We start from the raw sequence: 24,145 nt of genomic DNA on the forward strand, positions 1-24,145 counted from the left end.
TTTTTGGGTACTTGTGTTATGCACCAATGCCACTCTCTCATAAAGACAAGTTTGGCCCTAGAGGAAGGAGATGTATGTTCATTGGCTATCCATTTGGTCAAAAGGGTTATAGGTTGTATGATCTTACTAGTCATACTATTTTTGTTGCCAAAGATGTGATTTTTGAAGAAGCTCATTTTCCTTTTCAACATAATTCTGAAACTTCTAAAGATATAGAAGTGGTGGACATCTTTAATTCGGATCCATTATCAGATTTGCAGAGACAAGCCTTGAGTAATTCTGATACTAACAAACAGTTGGTTACTGGTAGTTCTGAGAATTCATCTGATATAGAGAATTCACAGGTCGATATATCACCTACTGTTGTGCCTACTCCTGTCACTCAGGGTACTATAGTTAGTCAGAGAGTGCCAGTATCTGATATTCAAAGACCTACACATCCTGGGATTTCATCAGCTACTACACTTGTTGTTCCTGCTAAGAGAATTCGACCTGTGGTGACTGGTCCTGCTAGACAGTCTACCAGGCCTACACGGGTGTCTACCAGGCTAAAAAGTTATCACTGCACTCAGAAACTTCCAGGTCAAAGAGCCTCTTCTAATCATAGCCAGTGTTTTCAAACTAATGTGTTGGATAGTTTGGTGGATCACTCACCTGAATATGTCCATTCTTTATCCAATGTATTGCAAGAAATGGAACCAACTAGTTTTGCCCAAGCACAGTCTGATCCCAGATGGCTTGATGCAATGAATAAAGAGCTCACTGCTCTTGAACAGAATACTACCTGGGAGCTCACTACCTTACCCAAAGGACACAAGCTGTTATTGGCTCAAGATGGGTGTATAAAATTAAGTATAATGCTAATGGGACTGTTAAACGTTTCAAGGTAAGACTGGTAGCCAAAGGCTACAATCAGGTCAAATATAAGGACTATGCCCATACTTTTTCACCGGTAGCAAAATTTGCTACAGTCAGGATATTGGTAGCCATTGCAGCCGCTAAAGAGTGGCCATTGTTTCAGTTGGACATCAATAACGCTTTTCTACATGGTTTCCTAGAAGAGGAGGTTTATATGACACCACCAGAAGGATATTCAAAATCTGTTCCTGGTCAAGTTTGTAAACTCAAGAAATCATTGTATGGGTTGAAGCAAGCTTCAAGACAATGAAACATAGAGCTTACAAAATTTTTACAAGCACAAGGGTTTATACAATCAAAGCAAGACTGCTCATTGTTTACAAGATTGCATCCTACAACAAAGAAGTTTACTGTAGCATTTGCCTATGTTGATGATGTTCTTCTGACAGGAGAATCTAGTGAAGAGATTGGACAGATTAAAAAAGATTTGGACAAGGCATTTACAATAAAGGATCTGGGAAATCTAAGGTACTTCTTGGGATTAGAAATAGCAAGGAATAGTACAGGATTATTGATTAATCAAAGGAAGAATACATTAAATATACTAAAATATATGAATATGGAAAATTGTGCTCCAGTTGATTTCCCAATGCAACGAGGCCTCAAATTGTCTACTGATGCAGGAGAGTTGCTTGAAGATCCTGAGCAGTACAGACGTTTGATTGGCAAGCTTTTATACTTAAATATGACAAGACCAGACATCTCATATTCAACGCAGCACCTTAGCCAGTTTGTTTCTCAACCACGAGTCCCACATATGCAGGCAGCAATCCATGTTGTAAAATATTTGAAGAAGACTGTTAACATAGGGTTGTTTTATCCTGCACAATCTGGTTTAAATATGATAGCTTACAGTGACTCTGACCGGGGACAGTGTGCATTCTCTGGTAGATCCTTGAGTGGGTACTGCATCTTTGTTGGAAATTCTTTAGTTTCTTGGAAAACAAAGAAACAAAGAACTGTTAGTAAGAGCTCTACTGAAGCTGAATACAGAAGTATGTCCTTCACCACCAGTGAAATGGTATGGATAAATAACTTGCTTACTGATTTACATATACAGATTCCCAAGCCAATTCCTCTATTCTGTGACAATATCTCAGCACAGCACATTGCACAGAACCCAATCTTTCATGAGCGAACCAAGCATTTGGAAATAGACTGTCATTATGTTATGGAGAAGCTGCAAGAGGGTTTCCTGATCACTAAGTATGTCAAATCAGGCCTACAGTTTGCAGATATCTTTACTAAGGCTTTGGGGGCACACCAACATCTGTTTCTTGGCAGCAAGCTTGGACTACAGTTTTATCAACCAGTCAAGCTTGAAGGGGGATTGTTATGAGTTAGTTATGCTCATATATATAGTCAAGTACTCAATGTAACAGAATATACTTTACTACAATAATCATAATAATTCATTCATTCTCTCTCTAATCTCTCTCTATAACAAACTAATTCATTATAACAAACTTCTATGAGCTTACTACTATGTTCATCAATGGAGGGATCCTAGTTTCACAGTGTCGAGTTAGATCACTTGATAAGAAAAATGGTGCATTTACAAATTAATTTGTATATTTATGAGAAGAGAATAATACTCCCTTCGTCCCGGTTAATTGTTGTCCATTGGTTTTGGCACAAAGACCAAGGAAAAAGGAGATAGTTAATTACTAAATGATAAGTGGACCAAATTGAGTGTGAATGATCAAATTACTCATCGAGTTCATTCTTAAAATAGAAAGGACAACAATTGACTGAGACACCCCAAAATGGAAAAGGACAACAAATGACCGGGACAGAGGGAGTATATAAGTTGGTTTCTACAAAATTGATTTCTATAAGATTATTGCTGAACATGGTCTGAGCATGGTTCAAGAATCAATAGAATTGCAATTCTGGATGTGTCATGCAGCAAGTGAAACTCTTAAATAGAGATGAAAGAAAGCGCGATTTCAGACGAATTTTCACTGAATTATTGTAAAACACTAGTGCTGAATAGCTGATCCCTTGACATTTCACCTCATAAGCACTTATTCAACAAAATGACCACCATAAATGGCTGCTGTTCATAAATAATGAAAGATGTACAGGAAGAGTGAGTGGTATACTTGTATACTATCATTGTTTTTCGATGGGGCTGTGAAGGGTGTATCGGAAAACTAAAATAATTATACATGTGTTTCGACAGCGCTTACTTATGGCAGAGTAAGACTACGGAGGAAACCGATCTACGTAGCCTCACCCTTGTGTTGAAAACACTAAGAGAATATGTTCTCGGAAAAATTGCATTAACTGATAGTCACTGAACAATATATGAAGCGCAATCAGTTTAGCAATTTACTCTTACATTTCCGCCTTGTTATCTTCACTGTTTTGCGTCTGTACTCGGCTTCTCAAATCTTCAAATGTCTTCATGCTTTCAGCATCAAAGCCACCAGCAAACTGTACAATAAGGAAGATATTCAGTCAATATTCTATAGCTGGTATTAAGATATTACAGATTCATAATTTAATTTCAGAATAAAAGCTGGAAGATTACTTGATGTACGCGGAAAGCAAACCGAATGCCTTGTAGGAGCAGAAATTCTCTGTTGGGTTCTTTCTCTGGCCCTGTTAATACATCAAGTTCAGCTGCTACTCGCTTCATGTATTTCTTTGCCAATTGTACTGATGAGAGCTTGATCTGAAGCCAGAACACCGGGATTTGTTAATGCACATCATTATAGATTATAATTTCACATGAAGAACAACCAAATAAACGCCAACAATATTAAAATCAAATTTCATTTGTATTTGTGATATATTATTACCTTGCCAACAACTCCTGCATCCATCAACCAGTTCACAGGAATACCGAAGTCTTTATACCGTGACATAGCCATGTCTCTTGTACGCAACAGTGCATAAACACTTTGTTCGACCCTAGATAATGACATTTGATGGATAAACAGCAGATTAGCAGGAAACAAAATCAAATTGTACAGGTTCATTCTTTATACCGTACACTCGTACAGAGGTAAGATAAATCATTGTACTTACTTTTCGAGCAAGGAGTACATCTTTTTGAGAGCCTTTTCACAGGGAATGCTGGGGTCGTCTTCGAAAGTTGTAACTTGTTTCTCTAATTTTTTCAGATCTTGGTATTCAAATGAAGCCTCTCTCAATGCATCTGCTTTCCCCTCAGGCCAGTCGAAATGTTTCAGAACTGCCCTCTCATCAACCTTACCAAGGAGAAAAGTAAAAAATTAGACTTCCAAGTTCCAAACAATTACATACTGTACATCTCTCATCATTCTAATCTGCAAAGTTATGTGACAGAAAATTGCTCGTCACTCATATGCGACTTAAACAGATGGTTACGCATTAAACATGTGAGACGAAAGCGATGAACAACCTACCACTGAGTACTCGTTTTCTTAAATCAGAAAAATAGACTGCATTTCAAGCAAAGGTCTGAGGAAAACGGTATCCTTTTTACCGCCAATAAGGCGTGTTCTTTGGAGGCATGTTGGTAATCTTGCTCTATTGAACTAGTCATATCTTGCAGATTTAAGATGGTAAGTTCATTAAGTTGTGGTCCTCATGACATATTGACATGGGTTCTAAACCCGTCAGCATTTGAACTACCCTGGTGGCTCTCTTTTACTAAAAACAGTCATTTCTTGGTACCTAAGGAGTCTCCTATAATAGAACTTGGTACTTCAAATAAATACTGAACTTTGTTTTAGTCGTACAAGCATGCAACCCAACCTTACCAAGATTAACAGACAAATCAAGAAATCCTTACCAAGAAAGAAAGCTCTTCATCTAGCCAGTTCACAAATGCAACAAGATCTTCAATGTCGGTGAAAGTAGCTGCACGAACTTCAGCGGCAAGTGACTGAACAAAATCACCTTGAGTTTCCACATCAGCTTTCACCTAGTTCCATTAAAACAAAATAATGGCCTCATCAGTTACGAAAACATGAATAGGCCACTTTCTAGCACATATCAAAGATGTAGAAGGACACGAAAAAACTTTTCGACATACTGCTAAGAGGAAAGTTGATCTGTTCTCAATCTCGCCAATCATATTGTTTCTCGCGTCAGCTGTAGTAGCTGTTGATGATATCAAGGTGGTCGTATCTTTCTTTGCTTCACGCTTCATCAAACTCTGATAAAATTCAACAACTTCAGGAGCCCGGTGAACCTTGTCATTATTTGCTGCTCCTCTTGATAATCCTCCAGGCGGGGGAGGTGGGGGTGGTGCCCCAGGAGGACGGGGAGGTCCCCCAGGAGGTGGAGGTGGCGGTGGTGGGCCTCCTGATGGTGCTCCACCAGGTACTTTAGTAGTTGCACCAGTGGCGGCCCCTCCAGACCCTCTTGGTGGGGGCCGTGGAACTCTGGGAGGTCTTTTCTCAATTTGGGCAAGTTTCATTTTGGTCACGGCTGTAGGATCAACCATCTTAACGTCACTGGGAGATTGATCGCTAGCGCCAATAGAGACAGAAACAGGTACAGCTACCTTCTCCTTTATTTGAGAAAGCCTCGGAGGCAAAGCTTTGGAGGGTGTGGTAATTGGCTTGTCTCCAAACTTTTCTACTCTAGCCTGCTCTGCCTTTTCCTTAATCTGTTTTTCCCTTTCTAATGCCATCTTATGCCTATCTTTATACACAGGATACTTTTCATCAGGTGCTCCTTCAACTGATTTAGACATCAACTGAAATGATGATGCAACTGAATTTAGCGCGTCACTGGAAGCAACCCCTGTTTTTATATTAGGGAGATTAGGGTTTTCAGAATATCCGTTCAAGTCCTGTTCAGCCTTTCCAAATGAGGTAATAGCAACACTGTCGCTTGCATTTCTGAGCATTAAGGATTCCAGCGGTCCTCTTTGCCTTTGACTTATGCTACTTCTACTCCTTGGAGACCCACCTGCAAAAGATCGAGCTGGTGACGAAAGGGCACTTGATGAGTCATCCTTGCTTTTGCCCCATTTCTTTAGCTTTTGCATTATGCTTGGTTTCTTGCTAATGCTACTGTATCTACTAAACGAGCTATCCATTGACGCGTTGTCAAAATCTTCACTTCCGGGTGAGGATGGCTGAGAGAAGTTGCTTTCGAGATCAGTGTCTCCTTGTCCACGTTCAGACCCTGCATATTCTAGTAATAGCTGTTTAGCCCTCTCTTGTGATTTCGGGCTTAAGTTTTTGTTCAGCTCACGAGCTGACATCTTCCCTGCAGGTGTCTGGTAGTTTCGAAGTTCAAATCTTAAGCAAGCATTCACCCATCTTAAGTAGACCAACTCTTCAACTTCACTAAACCTGTTCATCTGAAGGCCTTCAACTTGCTTTTGCAAGTCTTCATTTGCATACTTTAGCTCGTTCACCTCTTCCCTGACCTTGGCAACCATTTCAGTCTGCAAGACAGTAATTTGTACATGTTAAAACTGTGACGGTACCTACTAGTTTTTTTCATTTCATCAAGAGGCCTGCATTATAATACTACTTAATAGGTGGTATGAGGCATTTTCCTCTGCAGTAAAAAAGATGTTATTTACCATTTAACTGTTAACTGAACCCTGCAAAAAAAAAAAAAAAAAAAAAAAAAAAAAAAAAAAAAATAGGTGCAGATGATTTTAAAAGACATTTTGCTTTAGTCCAATATATCCCAAGCCAAGCAGATGCCAACAAGCTTAGTTAGTAAAGTCATTGACTAGTGATCCATGATCCAGATTTAAAAACCGATGGCATCAAAATCGACCTCATAGTTCTCTTTACTTCTGTAGGGCTATGTTACTCCGATACTTCACTTTGTTGCCGTATTCCGTATCCGATACGTATTTCGTCGGATACGATACGACACTTTGATACTTCATTTTAGACCAAAATATTGAAAATTGCGCACAAAATAGCCGTATCAGATACTCCGATACGTATTTTGTCGGATACGAGTAGACGAGTCTGAGTAACATAGCTGTAGGGAAAGGGAGAAGTGGTATGGGAACAAGAAATATAAAATTATAACCTCGGTCATGTCGGAAAGAGCACTTGCTTTGCCCTCAGCAGCAGCCAGTTGAACAGATAACTCCCTCTTTTCATACTGAAGCTCAATGTTTTTCCGTTTAAGCTCTGCAATTTCCATCTCTAAATTTTTAACAGCTTTAAGTTTTTTGTCAACATCAGAATCTTTCTTATAAGCGTCTTCCTCCTTCGTCTGCAAACTACTAACTTGCTGTTTAAGCAACAAAAGTTGGCCCTTTGTTTGATTTGCTTCTAACTGGATTTGCCTCTGAAGCTCTTTAATTTTCTTCCTGGCTACCTCAAGCTCCTTCTTGGCAGAACCTCCCATCTCAAGTTCTTCTAGAAGCTTTTTCCTTTCGGCTTGCAGTGAATTAACAGTAACTTTTAGCATGTCAATCTCAACAGTCTTGATCTTCAATTGCTTTTGGAGTTCCACTAAGCCAGATTCCTGCTCTTTTAAACCATAGTATTCCAGCAATTCCCCTTCTAGTCTCACTTCCCTCTCTTCCATTTCCTTTACTAAGTCTCGTAATCTTTCCAGTTCACTCGCATTTTTAGCCATTTCCTCATCATAAGCTCTCTGACGATCAGCCATGGAACTTTTCGCTTCATCATAAGCTCTCTGACGATCAGCCATGGAACTTTTCGCTTCATCTAGTGCGTCATCTGGTAATGGAAATCCAAGCTGCCCTGATAAAAGTTCTTCAAACTCATCCTCTCCAATATCAAAGGTATTTACATTAGGAGCATTTATTTCCCCGCTTATTAATTTAACTTCTTCTTTTTCTTCTTGTTCCTGCAATTAACAAATACGAGTTGAGCTCTTTTTGGTTCTCTAAACAGAATGCTAATACTAAACTACAGAAAGTATTTTCAGGATACTGCAACAATACCTCCTCTTTGTCGATATCAGTAGAAGGGTCGAATTTCTCCACGTCCCATTCTTCAGCTTGGTTTTCTTCAATAATTTCTTCTCCATTTTCTATGATCCAAAATTGCATCAAGTTAAACAACATAATTCAGAAGCGACAGAATGGTCACAGCAAAAAAATCAATGAATGTTACTCTTGAGATATTACAATAACATAATCCATTCACTAACAGAAAGAGAGTCTACAGCAAAAAAAAAAAAAAAAAAGCAAAGAATGTTACTCTTGCATCAAGTTAAACAACATTAATTCAGAAGGTCCTGACAAACGGGTATCTGCCACACCCATAAGGTAGAAAGAGAGTCTACTTCATAAGCCGAAGAACAAGTTTCAGGTAAGACTCTGCTATGTAAGATGTGTTGAGCTCTTAAATGTCTAAGGTCATAATTCAACTATTTTAATCTTAAAAAGCACACTCCAAAGTCATGAATTCCGACACCTTCCTACAGTAAAGATTATCTAACCCAAAACTTAGCAAAAAGAATTCTATTAGGAGTAATAAATACCTTCAGGGTTGGTTGCAGGCTGTGATGGCTTCTTGCTTCCAACGTTAATCTGCCTAACGGTGTAGGCTGCAATAGAAGCGGCAACAACCAAGCCTAACTTTATCATGTAGATAGAATTGATAGGAAAGTGTAATGCTTCCACTCAACTAGCATAGCAAGCTGCCCTTCTATTATACAACTACAATTGTAACTGTAACTGTAACTGTAACCCATCTTCCATTTTCCCTGAATATCATACTTTGAAGCAAATTCATCAACCCATTTGCCCCGCGAACAACTGTACTCGCAACTGTCAATCTGCAAAATTTTCAGACTTTCAAGTAAGCATCTTTTGTGTTCAGGACTCCGGGGAGAAGATAATATTAGAAAGTTATCCAATTCCTTAAGATAAGTGAATGTCCAACTCTTACAAGCTAAAGGGTATATTATTATCCGCCAATAACAAGTGGCCTTTCTTTTCTCAAGAATTATCAGAAATTTCTGAAGTTGAAGAGTTCAACAATATAGATAATTAATTCCGTTGGACGTATATATACAGTAAAAAAGAAAAATGGACATACATACATACAGACAGGAAGACAGACTTTCAGATATACTCGTATATTTTTTTTAGTTCTTTTTTCTATCAATCAAGCTTTTACAGCATTATACACTTGGCCTCAGAAAATCACCTTTTTGTCTTTAGCAGGAAGTGATAAGCTATTAGTGTGAGGCTGTAATGCCAAGAAACAAGCACTTCATGGAATTGGATAACAAAAACAGCAGTCTTAATCCTAAATAACTCGGGTTAGCTAACATGAACTGATTATAAATGGTGAAACAAAAAACTTCGTGGGTGACGGATTTTTGGATAAATGATTCAGCAGAAGAGCAGTCGAACTGTAGTTGAGATAATTTTGTTTAAGCAAAACACTTAACTAATAATGAAAAGAAGCAGAACTTTTTTCAGTAATTGCCAAAACTTTTAGTTGTACACCATTTACTACTAGTCTCTGAGGGACCCAAAAGCAAGAAGATTTAGTTGGACTGTTAACAAGCTAATATAGAGAATATATATGGACATAAGGACATGAAAAATAGTTGAGAAGTGGGTGATGGATTTACCAGACAAAATATGAGGTTGTCATTTAATTGCTTGGAAGTTTGCTTAATACAAATGGTCCATAGGATGTTGACAAGAGTATGCAGAGTAAAATTATGCTTTACAAAGTATTTTTGACACCCATCTACTCATTTTGTGTCCTTTTTGGCTTTTCTAAAAAAAATTCGTTACGGGTTTTCAGCTAAGCAAAACCATTCCCAGCCACTCAACACATACACAAACATGCACATACAACTATAAAAGTGATGTGAGTGTGCTTAACATCAAGATCTACAGCAGTTAAAACACACATATGGATACATATCGGACATGCGACACAGCAACTAATTAAAGTGTCGAAGTAGCCTATATTACTAGTATAAAAGAGAGTGAAATTATTATAAATTAATTAACTAAGTGCCTATATTACTGGTCAAAGAGATTTAGATAATTATAAATCAATTAACTAAGCACCTAGAAAAGATCTATTTTATCATCCAAGACGAAATAACAAGAGAATTCCTTTTCTATTTTGTCATGAGAAAACCACCTCTCTAAATTTTCGAAAATTGAAAACTGCATACATGTCGAGCTCTTATGTCGTCATAGGCGAGAGCTTTTGAGACAAATGCGCAATACTGTTATTGAATCCTTAAATCGTTACTCGTATAAGAATTTATAACACAGCTAAAAAAACCAAATCTAATAATTACCCAATTAGGAAGATTTTTTCCAACACCAAAAATGCATTTCATAATTCATTTGACAAAATATGTAGAAAGTAGAAACCTTAAAATTTACCTTTGTCAGCTAACAATAAGCTGACAGCTGAAATTTACTGAAGGCCGTCAATATCACCAACATTACTACATTCCCACTATTTCTGATGAAGACATCTGCAAGCAGAAAATATGATTACTATTCAATGGCCAGAGATGAGCCACATTGCAGGATGATCTAGCATGGACGGCAGAAATTCCCCCCTTCAATTAATGTAGCCTTTTGGCAATGCAATCTGTAGATAGCAAATGAAAGATTGAGTATAACTCTTTCCATGGCCTTACATTTCCTTACATGCATCCAAAATATTATCCAAAGCACCACCACAGGCTCTGAACTCAACTGTCTTAATTATTTAGGATTCAAATCATTCTTAAAATACGTCTGTCGCGTTATGCTAATCTCCGTTTCTGAATTTCACACTATTTTCGTATCATTTTTCATTATATAAAACCCCGTATGAAAATGCTGACGTTCTGTTGTCTCTACAGATTTTTCAGAATATCGCACTTTTACTTGTGCAAAGCGGTGTCACAGTAAAATCACTCGATATTCTAAGATCAATATTGCTATCACGGTTTACTAAACCCTCACCGGGTTACAACAAAACTCGTGTTTTTCAAGGGTAAAACTGTCATACCATAGTTTTTGCCTTGATGTACATCAGTAATCATCAGTACATGCAGAAGTCAATATAGAATAGCTGCCAAGAACTTCAACCTAAAAAGTGGTCTATATCAACTATTATGCATTAATCACTATTAATGCCTTGAGTATACTTGCAATGGACAAGTTGTGGCCACAAGTGCATGCCTATGTGTTAATGTTGAACTTCATTTGTTCAATGATTTGTAACTTGTAGAATACTTTTGGAAGGGCAATCTACACTCTGCATTTAATTCTACCTAACCATCTACAAGGGAAAAAAAAAGTTATCAAAGGTGTTCTAGGTTTAGAAGTTTCAAAGCTCAATAGACTCTATACAACAACAACAACATTACCCCGGTGCCTTACCCTTGTGTTAGCAACACAAAGAGGCTGTTTCCGAATGACCCAAGATGAAAATTGCGTCGAAAACTGCCGCTACTTCACAAAAGAAAGAAGCGCGGCCACTTTAGTGAGTCATTTTGATTTATTCTATTATAATCCATAACCAAAGAGTAACGAGTCTTTGGCTCCGTTGGAAATATGGAAAACTCAATAGACTCTATGATGAAGGAAATTTTAATTAAGGAGCTCATCCCTTTCTTGAAAATGAACAAACTTGCTTATATGCTTCCTTCGTCCCAATTATTTGTTTACCTTTTATATTTTTTGTGACGAATATTTTAATCAAAGGTAAACAAATGATTGGTACGAAGGGTGTACAACAATAATATGTGGAGAGTAATCATTGAAGAAATTTGATCATTATATCCTAAAGATGTTCATATGATGCAAGTTTGAATTTCTAAGATTGGAACTTAATCCATTGTAAAACAAAACGGTAAAGATGGTTCTTTGTCAGCTAAGACACAGGAGGCACACTATAAAAATTGGCATCCCAACACCGCATCTTAACAGACTCACAGAGGTTATGAACATAATTACGACCACATTTTAAGCAATAACAACCACATTTATGACGAAACAATTGAGATCAGACCATGATAGCCAATTCCAAGATTAAGAAGGAAACCAAAATTTTAGACTATCGACGTAGGCACGTAGATCATTAAACTAAAGGTGAAGCTTTGCTTTGAGATAGCATGGAACATGACATAGTTCTACATAGCAAGTTTGGTGATTGTTTGGTTGTCATATTAATATATGGAAAATGAGATTTCCGTTGAAATAAATTTCAAATTTGGGAAATTGTCTAGCTGATAGCAAAGTAACTAAACGAAGGTACAATAACTACTATAGTTGTTCATGGATGGGAAGACCCATTAGACTCGTTCTGTTTGACCAGCTAACAAAGCGGCTCGGGACAATGTATTTTCCAAAATTTACAATGAGACGTGATAACCAGTTCCAAACCTGATAACCCACACGTTTCAGGGCCAAAAAATGTTGGTTAGTCCAGCCCGTGTCCGTTCAAGTCCGCATTTGGTCACTACTAATAACTACTCCCTCCATCGAGTCCATTCCAATATTGTCCCCTTTACATTTTGGGAATGGTTTAGGATAAATGATGAATGACATCTTTACATCTTAAACTAAAAAAATGGTAACAATGCAGCAATGCTATTGTTTTTTTTTTCCATAAAAGTTTAGGTTTAAGGGTAGGTCTTATTTAGTCCAAGGCTATACTTAAGGGTAGGACTTAAATAGTGTTTACATATCGCCTACAACAAGGATATATTTTAACTCAATGGGAATCAAAACCCTGACTTCATGATCAGAAGATGGACTCTTTACCATTGAGGCGAACCCTTATTGATTGTGATGTAAGGAGTCATGGCTCGATTTCCTTGCTAAATTTGGAAAGGACTAAGACTAACCACTTGCATAAGTAAAATTTCTTTGAAAAAAAATTAAATCATCAATAACCATTATTTTCTTTGGAAAACGTGTCGTCGCTTCAAAAGAATAAGCTCTATTCATCAAAAATTCAAAACTAGTTTAAAATCAAGATAAACTAGCCATAAAGAGCAAGAAAAACTCTTGGATACACCGAGTATACCATGTCATCGTACGCCTTACCTAATTAGAATAGTAGAGTTGATCATAGTTTCCATAAATAGACATAATCCAAGTAGAACAAAAATTAAACATTCTCATTGGCTAGGGTGTACGGTAGAGCAATATAATCTCGAATGTAAGCTTTCGTGTATTCAACTTAAAGGTTTCCTAATTTAGATTCAATCAAAATATTGTACAGAATTGGGCGAAATGCACAGCCTACTTATATCGCAATTGAATCAGAATTCACTAACCTAAAACTCCATCTCAATCAAACTATGAATTCAAACTTACAATACAACACCAACTAATCACCACAATCATATTACAACATAATTAAACAAACAGCGCGTATAATCAATCAATCCAAAACAGAATAATCTCAAAACAAAGACTCCCTCGGATTCAACAGATTCTTTACTTGTATTAAAAAAACGTATAGAATCTGTTGAGTCAGAGGGAGTAAAAAGTAAACAGAAAAATAAAGAATGACTTACCAAAGAACAATGGAGAGCACATGAAAATCGCCAAGTAAAAAGTCAAAACCGTTACGGATTTAAATAATGTTAAATAAGTTAGGTTGAAAGTTAAATAGTGGTAATAAAATTGAATAGAAAAGAGGAGAATAATAATGGAGGTCAAGTTGAAGAAAAATGGAGAATGAGGAGAGATAGTGGCGTTGAACTGTTGAAGCTCCAATGGAAGCTTAGGGAAGGGAAGTAGGCGGGGAGGAGACTTGTTCTTTAATTTTTGAACCGTCGAGGTATTTTTGGTCAAGTGAGTCTACACTAGATTCTTACTTTATGTCCGAACGTTACTCATTTTAATCATCAAAATAACGGCTTCTGTACACGTAATTCCTTGTTCAATTCAATCTTAAAAAAAAAAAAAAAAAAAAAAAAAAAAAAAAAAAAAAAAAGGTTAGAGAAGGTCTCATTAGGTCAGTAAGGTTCGGGTCGAGTTTGGATCGGCTTGGGTGTGGGGTTAATCCGGGTTTTCAGTCACCTTCGGAATTTTTAGTATTAGGACATTTTTGGATCTCGGGTCGAGTCAGCTTATTCAGGTCTAGCGGCTAGGTATTACAAGTATTAGATAATTTTGTTTCGTAGTTCTTCTTTTTTTCGCATGTTTTTTTTTTCACGTAATTTTTCATAATTTTTCCACCCCTACCCTTCGTCTAAGAAAACAACACAAAAAATCTCTCTTCTCTCTCTTCCTATACCTTTCAAATTTAATCAACTCAAATACATACATTAATCAAGTTTAATCAAATACATACATTAATCAAGTTTAATAACTCTATTTTCAATCATTACACATCAATTTTTTGAATTAATCTAATTGTTGGGGTTTAAAATTAATTTAGTAATATTTTATACATATTAGGGTTTTGAAGGGGGAGGGGTGGCTGCGTTGGCGGGGATGGCCGGCTGGGGTGGATGTGACAGATGGTCAAGGGAGGGGCGGTGGAGTTAGATGGGTAGGACGGCGGAGGCCGGGTGTTTGTGTGAAGGGCGTCGGAAGGAGGTTTAGGGAAGGCGAGTGAGGAAGGTGGGGAAGGGGTGGTAGAGGTGGGGACGGTGGTTGCAAGGGCTGGGACGATGGGCGGTCTTGCAGGCGGGGGATAGGGCGGTGGTGGATCTTGCCGGCGACAGGAGCTGATTTGGCCGGTGGTTGGGGTGGTGGTTAAGTGGTGTAAGGGGGAAGTTGAATATAAAATTAAAATAATGGTAAAACTGATGAATATGTTAAAATATGTGGGTAAAGTAGTCATTCATGTCCATGATTGAGTAAATCATGTCCATGAATGAGCATCACCCTTTTGTTTTTAGATATTGTGACATGTTGTGTTACGTGTAAAGAGTAAAATTGGTATGGGATAAAGCCGCTATATGGGATAGCAACTTGACCCCCGCCAAAATCTCTCAAGCATGTGTTTGTGACTAGATAAACCTAATAAAGTCGTTACATGAGAGCGGTTTTACTCGTTACGGAAGATAGCAACTTTATTCTTGAATTTTTTTTTTTTTGGTAACGAAGGAACCCGTAGCCGCTACCTTCGGTGCGCACTGGGTAAACCCGCAGGTGTACGTGATAGCCTGCAAACCACGTATACCAGGTAAACCACCCGAGGCCCGAGGGTGACAGACTCGAAGTCTATTAGGCATGGACTCAAGTCAAGAATGCTCCACAAGATTTTGCTCTTGGAGAGGCTTGAACCTGGGTCTCCTGGAAATTTCACCCAAGTTTTAACCACTAGACTCCACCCTTGCGGGCTATTGTCCAACATTGCATGAAAGTTTAACGATTCATTCACATACCGATTGAAAATTTAAAAAATATAAAAAAGAATTCATTCAACTGATCCTTCTTCATCAACCTCGATAATATCCAAGTCGAGTTTTGGGCAATGACTCAATGAGAGCAGGAATCCCAATTTCAAAGCAGACATTAATTAAACAAATGACAAGCTTTGAGACTCAGTTACAGATAAAAAAAAATAACTTAATAATCACATAATCAGCTTATTTTAATTTACAACATTGAACAAATTCACACTCAGCAATTGAAAGATAACCTTGTTTTGAACTGCTGACATCCGTTGCTCCATGGATGATTGTTGATACTTCACTGGAACATATGAACTCGAAAAAGAAGTCCAAAACCAGCTAAACATATGACTGGATGCCCTAATTGGCTAATTACAATTATCCGAGATTTGGAATAAACCACACAGTTTGGACTGGATACATTCGGCCGTTTGGTTAGAAGGAGACTTGTGCATCCTCTCTCCTAAATTGCAAATCAACCTTGAGTCGGCGTGCCACGACCTCTTCCCCTTCCCCTTCCACCATAGCCATTTCCCCTCCCAGCATAGCTGTTTCCCCTCTCAACATAGGCGTTTCCCCTCTCAACATAGCTGTTTCCCCTCCCAGCATAGCCGTTTCCCTTCTCAACATAGCTGTTTCCCCTCCCAGCATAGCCATTTCCCCTTTCGGCATAGCCATTTCCCCTTCCGGCATAGCCATTTCCCCTCTCAGCATAGCCATTTCCCCTTCCAGCATAGCCATTTCCCCTCTCAACATAGCCATTTCCCCTCCCAGTATAGCCATTATAAGCACCACGGCCACGCCAACCATGACTCTGTCCACGACCACCACGAGAACCCCCATATCTCACAGAGTCCCCAAATGTCTGTAATCATGATTTATAGAAGCAATTGAACATAAATTGTATACATTATTATCAGACGAGATCGGGAAAAAAAAAAAAAAAAAAAAAAAAAAAAAAAAAAAAAAAAAAAAAAAGAAAGAAAGAAAGAAACACATACCTCTGCATCTAGCTTTAACTGTTCAGAGAATTTTGTTCTTCCATTTTGAGAATCATGCTCAAGTGTGTTGCATGAAAGGGAATCGAAGAAGTCGTCTTTGTTATAGACAGGCTGAAGATAGAATAATATTGGATATCACTGTAATTTTCAATTTTTTTGAAACTGACTACAACCAAAATTTATGTAGGGAGAATGAAGAATTATGTTAACTTTAGCATGGCAATCAATGAAATATTCCAGGTATACCTTAGCTTCAATTTGTGGCTGCTCCTTTGTACCTTCCGCTTCAAAACCATTGCCGCGATCAACTGAACCTTCTTCCTTGGTGACTGACTTGTTACTCCCCAGATGGCCCCACACTTCATCCTTATTGAACTTTTCATTCATTGCCTCGAAATCAAAGTCCTCCGCAAATCTTGTTACTACATGTGAATTCTGCACAAGAGGGCGGATAATTAACCTTCTAGTTAACTTTCAATGAGAAAATAACCAAACCCATTAACCCAGTACTTCAAAAGTTCCTTCCGAAGATGAGGTCAGGGGGTAAGATGCATGCAGGCTTATCCTTCTGTTTGGAATACAGAGGTTGTTTTCAGATGCATGACGAAAACAGCGTCATTGTTTCATCTGACTACCACATTTCCATGGAATAATTAGTTTTTGCCATGAATTTACGATTCAGCCACGTGTAAGAAAGTTGTATGCAGTTAAGTCTGTGCTCAAATGCTAAGTTCAGATTGTTGAATCCTACTCGTCTGTTCTCTTTTATATATATCGATACTAAAGTCCACATAAAATATAAATACGAAATTAATGGAAGGTTTCTCAAGCTCAGAAATCAACAAATAGAGATATTTACCACATTTCCTCTCCCTCTTCCTCTTCCGCGTCCCCTATAGTTATAACTCTGGCGCTGTTGAGAAGGACCTTCATTAGGATTAGGCTGCAAATAAAAAAATTGCTATATCAGAAGATGGGAATGTTGCATGCTACTTCTAAGAGTAACCATGAACAGATCAATGTATCTTGCAAAGTTTATTCCCCAAAACTCAACAACATTAGTGGTTTGGGAAGGTTGTGAAAAAATGACAGAAAGAATTGTCAAAGAAAATAAACATTCAAACAACTCGGTAAGAACAGTGCGACATGTTAGACAATAGAAAATAGGACATAGACCACTGTTTTAAAGATGGAAAATATTAAGGTTTACAAGCCTCAGTGTCGTAAAGCCTAAGCAGAATATCACAGTGATGAGCCTCCATCTTCTGAAAGCACTACCACTTCACATAATTATTTTCATTTTCATTTTTTTTTTTATGTTTTTACATAATTATGCTACACACTGAAACCCTCGTCTAGTAACAGTGGCGCACATGAGAGGTGGAAAGCCAAAAAAATGCCACACTGACGAGAAAGCTGTGGAAAAGAAGTTTCAGACTCGTATGTGTGCCAGAAATCCGAATATAATTTTCCACATGAGAGTACCAAAGGTTAAAGTTATAAAATCAAAATCTAATCAAGCTTGCTGTTACATAGATTTAAGAGTATAAGACAGGTCAGAACCTTATGGATAGCCCTTGAAGCTGGTGGCAGTGGTAAAATTGGTGGTGGTGCTTCTTTTGCTACTTCAGCTTTAGGCTCCAAAGATGGTGATGATGGCAGTTGAACAACTTCCGCATCTTTGTGATTGCCTTGTGAAGATGAGGAGGAGAAAGGTATTTGTCTGGTTTGCACAAGCTGATCAGGAGTAACCAATGAAAGAGTTGCGGTATCCATCCGGCTTAGAGCAGGAGAGCTAATAATGGACGACGTTGTTTGAGATATAGTTAGGCCTGGGAATCCCGAAATAGAAACAGCATTGACCTTATTAGAGATTGCTGACATAGTGGTACTAGAGTCTACAGCTGGGATTTTCAAGGGTGGTATTGATGGATTCATAGGTGTGGAAAGAAAACCGGAATTCGGAACCTTGGGAGCAGTTACATTTGACAATGTTTCAGGTGCCAAACTAGTGGATGGAACAGGAGCCAAATTTGGTTGCGGGAAAGATGTTGATGACAAAATGGTGGAGTTCATAGTAGAGGTAACCAGGCTAGGAGGGATCTCTGGCAATTTTGGGCCAGCCAAATTTGCAGCCCCAGTTGACATGGGGGGATTAAATCCAGGATATTGTATTGGCTGCTGCAAGGTGTGTGGCATAGAGAGTCCAACAGGTGGTCGGAACAGATTCGGCTGTGCCAGCTGTGGAAGCCCATTTGGAGTCCCGTAATATCCAGGCCAATACATGGGCATAGCAAATGCACCACCATTTGCACTTGGATGAGGTGATGGACCCCACGATCCTAAATTTCCACCAGGTTGATACATAGGCTGGGGACTCGGAAAATTTGAACCAGGATGCCCAAGCTGTGAAACATGAGTATTACCAAATGTAGAGGATGCACCAACAGCAGGTGGTATATTAGTTGATGTGGTAGCAGGAGGAGGATAATGCGACTGCAGAATGAACCCGGAATCAGTGACCAACTTTCTTTGGATATAATACAAAAAAAAAACACGAGTTCTCAAACCTGAATGATAGCTGGGTCATTGTCAATTGACGACGATGATACTGCAGGCTGAACAGGAGGAGATGATTTCACCTGTAGATCCTGCACGTATCCAATGACAAAGAGACATATTACCAAACATCAATATATTGCAAGCTTAAGTTGAACTAACTGTATGTTACCAACTCTACGAATCATACACAGTAATCCCACAAGTACACCAGTGCAAAATAGATGAATCAGCGAGACACAGCAATGTATGACCCAAGTCACTCTACATTCTTCTGGTCAACCAAATTAAGTGCAACTAATGGAGTACTTTTCTACCTCTGGGCTCAGTGTGTTTAATAATTACTTTATTGCTGAGAAATGAGGAACGGAATTAGCATTACAGATATCAGTAGAATAACAAGCAAATATACTGTCTCTAAAATCTTGCATTATCTAGCAGAAACGCTTGTGAACATAGATTTAATCATATCCCTATATAAAGGGTAACATCGCAACACTTTCACACAACCTAAGGCTAAGGCATGCATACCGAACAACTACTACCATTCAGTATCCAAGTTTTAAAAAGAGGTAAGTGGGAAGTGTAGATATGCTTTGTGAATAGAGTTAAGTAATAGGCTAATAGCCAATGGACATTTGGCCATTTGGGAAGGTATGCTTGTCTTTTATAGTCAAAATTTACCCAAAAAATGGAAATTTAATTAAGGAAACTGTAGTGAATCCAAACGAATACACATCAGTATAATTGTCATAACAATGGCATTTAATAAACACTATATACCTTAATGTCAGTTCCACGAAAAAGTATATATTCATAAACTTTATCACTTGCAGCAACCTGTGGACCATCCTTCTTTCTTCCTTCAGTTCCAAACGATCTTACTACAAAAAAATATATGTATAGAGTGACGATAAGTTGATTCTTAGGCAACTACTGATTTCATCTCTTTCACAATCTATCATTATGCATTTACACAAAACACTAAAAGCAAACAATTTAAGCCAATACAGTCTAAACCAGCAATTACTAGGGTAACAGCACCAACACATGAGCCATGAGTCATGAGTCAGGATTAGACGTGCATCTAACAAGTAAGCTCCAGAGAGTTGATTTTTCAGGTAGAAAAAAATGTTGTCTACAAGTTGACAGAAATGATGCCAAACTCCTAGAAGCATTTCCCTCGAAGGTTACCATGGAAGACAAAAAAGCGTACACTAGTTGATCTCTGTTGATTTTCTGAACTATTTTCTTCCTGGCAGACCTTAATACAGAAATTGGGTACAGGTGGAACATTACTTCTTGAACTTTAAGGAACCCTAAGGCGTAGCAAAAATTTGCTCTCATAAAAGTATCAATTCCCAGCTCACTCAATTTTGTCGTGTATTTCACACCTAGTATAATTATGATGATGCTGAAACAAGTAATCAATCCAATAGCCCTGATGCCTGATGCCTGGGTTCCTTCGATATAGTTACTACTCACTAGCACTACTACTCTACTAGAGTGCGAGCTATGATTATCCTTGCAAATCCCCGCTCATACATTCAACACAAGTACCAACGAAAACAATGAATTAAGCTTACTACTCAGTGTGTTTTCCAATAAATCAATAGTCGGCAGCTGGTATCTTTTTTACAAGGATACACACCGTACCATCCCCAAATGACACTTCACGAAACACACACCTCAAACGCAGCATGAAAACTCATATGATACCATTGTACGCACACACACCATACCTACAACGGCCCCATTCCATATTATGCATCTCATTTAATGCTACTCAAATGAACTACACGTATGTCGGAGTACATACAACACTCCTACACAAGACCAACCACAATCTCAATCATTCTACATACAAAATTCACGTCTCCTCCGTCGTAAGCGTGCAACATCCCCCCTTCCGTGTCACGCACCTCATTTAATGTCAGTCACAGTAACTAACTACACATACATCACACAAACCGTCTTACACAAGACTAACCGCAATTCAATTTCAATTTCAATCATTCAGCATACAAAATTCACCTCTCCTCAAAGTAATCCACATGTTGATAAGATTTTCATGAAAAGGTGAACTTCAAAAACAACTAAAGATCAAATCACACAAAAAACAATAACAAAACCGCACATCCATCAATAAACACCTCCGTAATCACAAAATCAACGCAAACAATAAAATCAAGCTCAAATTGCGGAAATTGAAGCGAAATTAGGGAAATTAAAGGGAGAAATAGTACCGTTCCGAAGGCCAATACTGGATTCATTGGTGTCGATACTGTAGAGAATTCCTTCATATCGAATCTCACTCTTAGAAGTCAAACTAATCAAGCTTCCGATGTATGAATCCGTAGACGACGTCGTTTTCGGAGGTTCAGCCGCCATGGAAAGGAAATCGACGGAGAATTGGGAAGGTAGGTGAAAGTTGGGGTTTTGTTGACTTCTTTTGAGAACGAGTGAGGTAATCAGGTACGGTACCTGATTGGATTAGTATGGTTTTCTTTTACTTTTACTTGTGTTTAAAAAAAAAAAAAAAAAAAAAAAAAAAAAAAAGGAAAATTGGGTTTTGGAAAACTTTTGGTCAGCGGATAACTCCATCAAGGACTCACTGGACGTCTTGACCCCGTACCCGGGCCGACACTCAGAATGAGGACTCGTAATTTGAATAGACCTGAACCAATATGGTCGATCCGAGTGTTTATCATTGCAAATTAACTATTATCCATAATTAATATGATAATAATAAATCCGAATATGACCGAACCGATCTGATCGAGATTCTTGCAAATCCAAAATTGACCTGGCTTAAACTAACCCGTCCTCAATCCGAACAGATTGGCAAGCTTGTTGACTGGGGTTTTTATTGACTTTTTTTATTGGCAAAGTATGTTGGTAACTCGGGTCTTTTATTGAAAAATGTGTCCTTGATTTAACTGTTGTCTCTCTTAAGACGAACATATTCGTCTTAATTTTAAAAAGAGACAAATTATACCTTATTTAGAAGGATAATACGAGTTTTTTGCGGTTTAAAACAAATATACCTTTACTTAAGTAACAATTTTTGTCATAAGAATGCTTGGTATATATTTTTTTGTAAAATTAAGTTAAATATCGAGAGATTTTGACATAAGCTCTACATCTTGAGATCTCATACCCGTTTTTCGTCCCGGGTTGCAGAGTAAAATTGGAGGAGAAAATTCCTAGCCTTTCGATTGAATCAATCGTCCCACCAAAATCGATTAGAACGATTAGGTCGATTAGGACAGCTCCACCAATAGGTATTCTCTATGGCGCTAACCATGTGTTTAAGACTTTAAGTATACCACTCCAGTTCAAGTTGGGCTTTCAAAGGCGTAAATAGCTCTATTTGATCGCAATTAAATTTATAGCCCCTGATATTATTAGGCGAACATCTAATCAGTCAGTAAGTCGCTTATTATTGTTGTGTGTGGTTTTTATAAAAGAGTGTGAACTAACGCACTTATTCAGTATAAACTTTACAATATTTTGGATTGCGTTAAAATTAACTCAACCGGTTCTCATTACTCCATATTGTTATTACATCGTATATAATTCTACGTTTATCAATAATACAAAGTAAATTCCAAAGAAAACTCAATCTTCCTATTAAAAAATTACACAAACTAATTTTTAAGATGGGAAAAGAAAATGCAAAATCCCAAATTCAGAATTTACATCATATTAATGGGAACACATTCTCTCGTAGTCTTTCAAGATTCAAAAAATTGCTCCATCAAAGAGGGCTTTAGTAGTTACATTTCTTACTTATCTTGCATCTTCAAGATTTAGAGCACTTTGTTTAAGGTGCCACTTGGCCCAATGGACGAAAGTCTTCAAACTCAAACTAATTCCAAGCCTGTAACTCTTATCTTTCTTCTTTATAGGTATTCTTTCCAATTGCAGATTTATACAACCCAATCAGTTGTATAGAATAGAATTCGAGCTTTATAATTTGTTTACTCGAGTTTAAACCTATAGATCACGAATTTTATTTGAAAGAATCCGAGATTCATAATAAAAATACTTAACTTAAAAAATTATAATAAGACTCAAAAATAATATTTATGGACTCAATTAAATTTTGGTTTTTAAATTAAAATATAAATAAAAAATTATAAAAGTTTAAAAAAATAAACAAAAACTCAGTTAAATAGGTTATGGTTATACAATTCTCTTGTACAACCGATTATATAATAGTATTTGTGGCCTAACTGGGATAACGTAAACTTAATACGGAGTATAATGTTGTGTAAATTGTAATTAACTAATTACACCTGAAAAAACCACATGCTTAATATCAAAGATATTTGGTTATTTCGTCAATATTTCAGAAAAAGGTATGGGTAAATATTTTGAAATGTAGTATCTTATATAATTACATTTCATTATTTTTTCCAAAGCATAGTTTTATAAAATTAGAAGTTAATAAAGTTCGGAAGAATATGAAACCGGTGGAGTATAAATCTCGGATGAATCCATAAACAATTGTGTAAACGATCAAATACAATTGTAATTTGTAAACATGGATATGTCAAACACGTTGAGAATCGATATGTTAATACATGTGGTATATTATACACATATATATTATTACACATATATATTACTCGTACTTACTAGGTAAATAAGTCGGTTATATCCGTAAATATATATGAGTATAGAATAGTTAAATCGATCTGTTCCGGGCGTAATTCCAGAGCAGGTATAGTTACCACCCGTGGCTTATTGAATGATGTCTTGAGTTGGATTCACCCTTGGTCTTAATCGTTCCTCTCGGCCTCTCCTGCAACAATGAACGAACTGAGGGCTTGGCTTGGTGCCAAGCGTACTCACTCCGACGCCCAAGTCAGTAAACTCAGATGTATAAGTTGTATGCTAATTGGCTAGGAATATATTGTAGAGAGATAAGGAAGATTATACCAGATGAATAGTGTATTTAGGTCAAGTTGTGTATTTCTGGATTGGATCCTTTCCTCAATGAGGGTTGAGGAGTATTTATAGACTTCACCTTTTGTCACGTAGTGGCCAAGTGGCCAAGTGGCTAGCGGTGGAAAGAGGCGATCTACCCCTCGGCCGAGGGACCTATGGTGGCGGCGGGCTCGATGACCCGCCGAGGGGTCTGGATATGAGTACGCGGGTATGTGCCCTATTTGTGAGGTTGACATGCCGGGACCAGTTGACAGCCGATAGGGCGCATCGGCTAGGTTGTCTAAGTCGTTGACTTCTTGTGGACATCTTTGACCTTGCTCGTATGTTGACTTGGTCGGTGCGAGAATATGCCCCATCAATTTGCCCCCGGCGTAGTCTATGCCGTGGTATGGGCTTCGATGTACGTACGAGCGTATATTCTG

General features: G+C 37.8%; 2 protein-coding genes across 13 annotated transcripts; both read right to left on the reverse strand.

Annotated features, from left to right (window-relative positions):
- Positions 1–1,264: 1,264 nt before the first annotated feature.
- Positions 1,265–13,675, reverse strand: LOC141598803 (protein CHUP1, chloroplastic). Of its 11 annotated transcripts, none has more exons than XM_074418589.1 (12): positions 8,763–8,920; positions 8,353–8,649; positions 7,811–7,899; positions 7,537–7,713; positions 6,922–7,497; positions 4,946–6,313; positions 4,703–4,834; positions 3,955–4,136; positions 3,726–3,837; positions 3,455–3,598; positions 3,263–3,357; positions 1,358–1,853 (listed from the first exon to the last, which is right to left on the reverse strand). In XM_074418589.1, exons 2-12 carry the CDS (start codon positions 8,456–8,458, stop codon positions 1,847–1,849), a joined length of 2,988 nt encoding a protein of 995 aa, XP_074274690.1. In that variant the 5' UTR covers positions 8,459–8,649; positions 8,763–8,920; the 3' UTR covers positions 1,358–1,846. The 11 variants fall into 11 exon arrangements, with proteins under 11 accessions (XP_074274687.1, XP_074274690.1, XP_074274686.1 ...); XM_074418585.1 differs by lacking the exon at positions 8,763–8,920 and adding an exon at positions 9,024–9,375 and having other exon boundaries at positions 1,381–1,844; XM_074418591.1 differs by lacking the exons at positions 1,358–1,853; positions 8,763–8,920 and adding exons at positions 10,235–10,448; positions 13,375–13,675 and having other exon boundaries at positions 2,959–3,357.
- A 1,695-nt stretch (positions 13,676–15,370) lies between these two features.
- LOC141598805 (protein decapping 5) lies at positions 15,371–21,312 on the reverse strand. 2 transcript variants are annotated; one of them, XM_074418595.1, is made up of 9 exons: positions 21,014–21,278; positions 19,551–19,651; positions 18,779–18,859; positions 17,772–18,704; positions 17,068–17,151; positions 16,455–16,643; positions 16,209–16,319; positions 15,883–16,072; positions 15,371–15,839 (listed from the first exon to the last, which is right to left on the reverse strand). In XM_074418595.1, the coding sequence occupies exons 1-9, from the start codon at positions 21,156–21,158 to the stop codon at positions 15,643–15,645; spliced, it is 2,031 nt and encodes a 676-aa protein (XP_074274696.1). In that variant the 5' UTR covers positions 21,159–21,278; the 3' UTR covers positions 15,371–15,642. The 2 variants fall into 2 exon arrangements, with proteins under 2 accessions (XP_074274696.1, XP_074274695.1); XM_074418594.1 differs by having other exon boundaries at positions 15,371–16,072; positions 21,014–21,312.
- Positions 21,313–24,145: the final 2,833 nt, after the last annotated feature.

Source organism: Silene latifolia, chromosome 9, assembly GCF_048544455.1.
Source record: "Silene latifolia isolate original U9 population chromosome 9, ASM4854445v1, whole genome shotgun sequence".
Taxonomy (NCBI): Eukaryota; Viridiplantae; Streptophyta; class Magnoliopsida; order Caryophyllales; family Caryophyllaceae; genus Silene; species Silene latifolia.

Excerpts from the sequence above, each read along its gene's own strand:
- LOC141598803 (XM_074418583.1), bottom strand. The coding sequence starts at position 8,458 with ATGATAAAGTTAGGCTTGGTTGTTGCCGCTTCTATTGCAGCCTACACC. Across the intron at positions 7,900-8,352 it reads GCCTGCAACCAACCCTGAAG|AAAATGGAGAAGAAATTATT; the intron begins GTATTTATTACT and ends TTTGGATCATAG. Across the intron at positions 3,599-3,725 it reads ATGCAGGAGTTGTTGGCAAG|ATCAAGCTCTCATCAGTACA; the intron begins GTAATAATATAT and ends TTCTGGCTTCAG.
- LOC141598805 (XM_074418594.1), bottom strand. The coding sequence starts at position 21,158 with ATGGCGGCTGAACCTCCGAAAACGACGTCGTCTACGGATTCATACATC. Across the intron at positions 19,652-21,013 it reads CAGTATTGGCCTTCGGAACG|TAAGATCGTTTGGAACTGAA; the intron begins GTACTATTTCTC and ends ATTTTTTTGTAG. Across the intron at positions 17,152-17,771 it reads CTTCAAGGGCTATCCATAAG|CCTAATCCTAATGAAGGTCC; the intron begins GTTCTGACCTGT and ends TTTTATTTGCAG.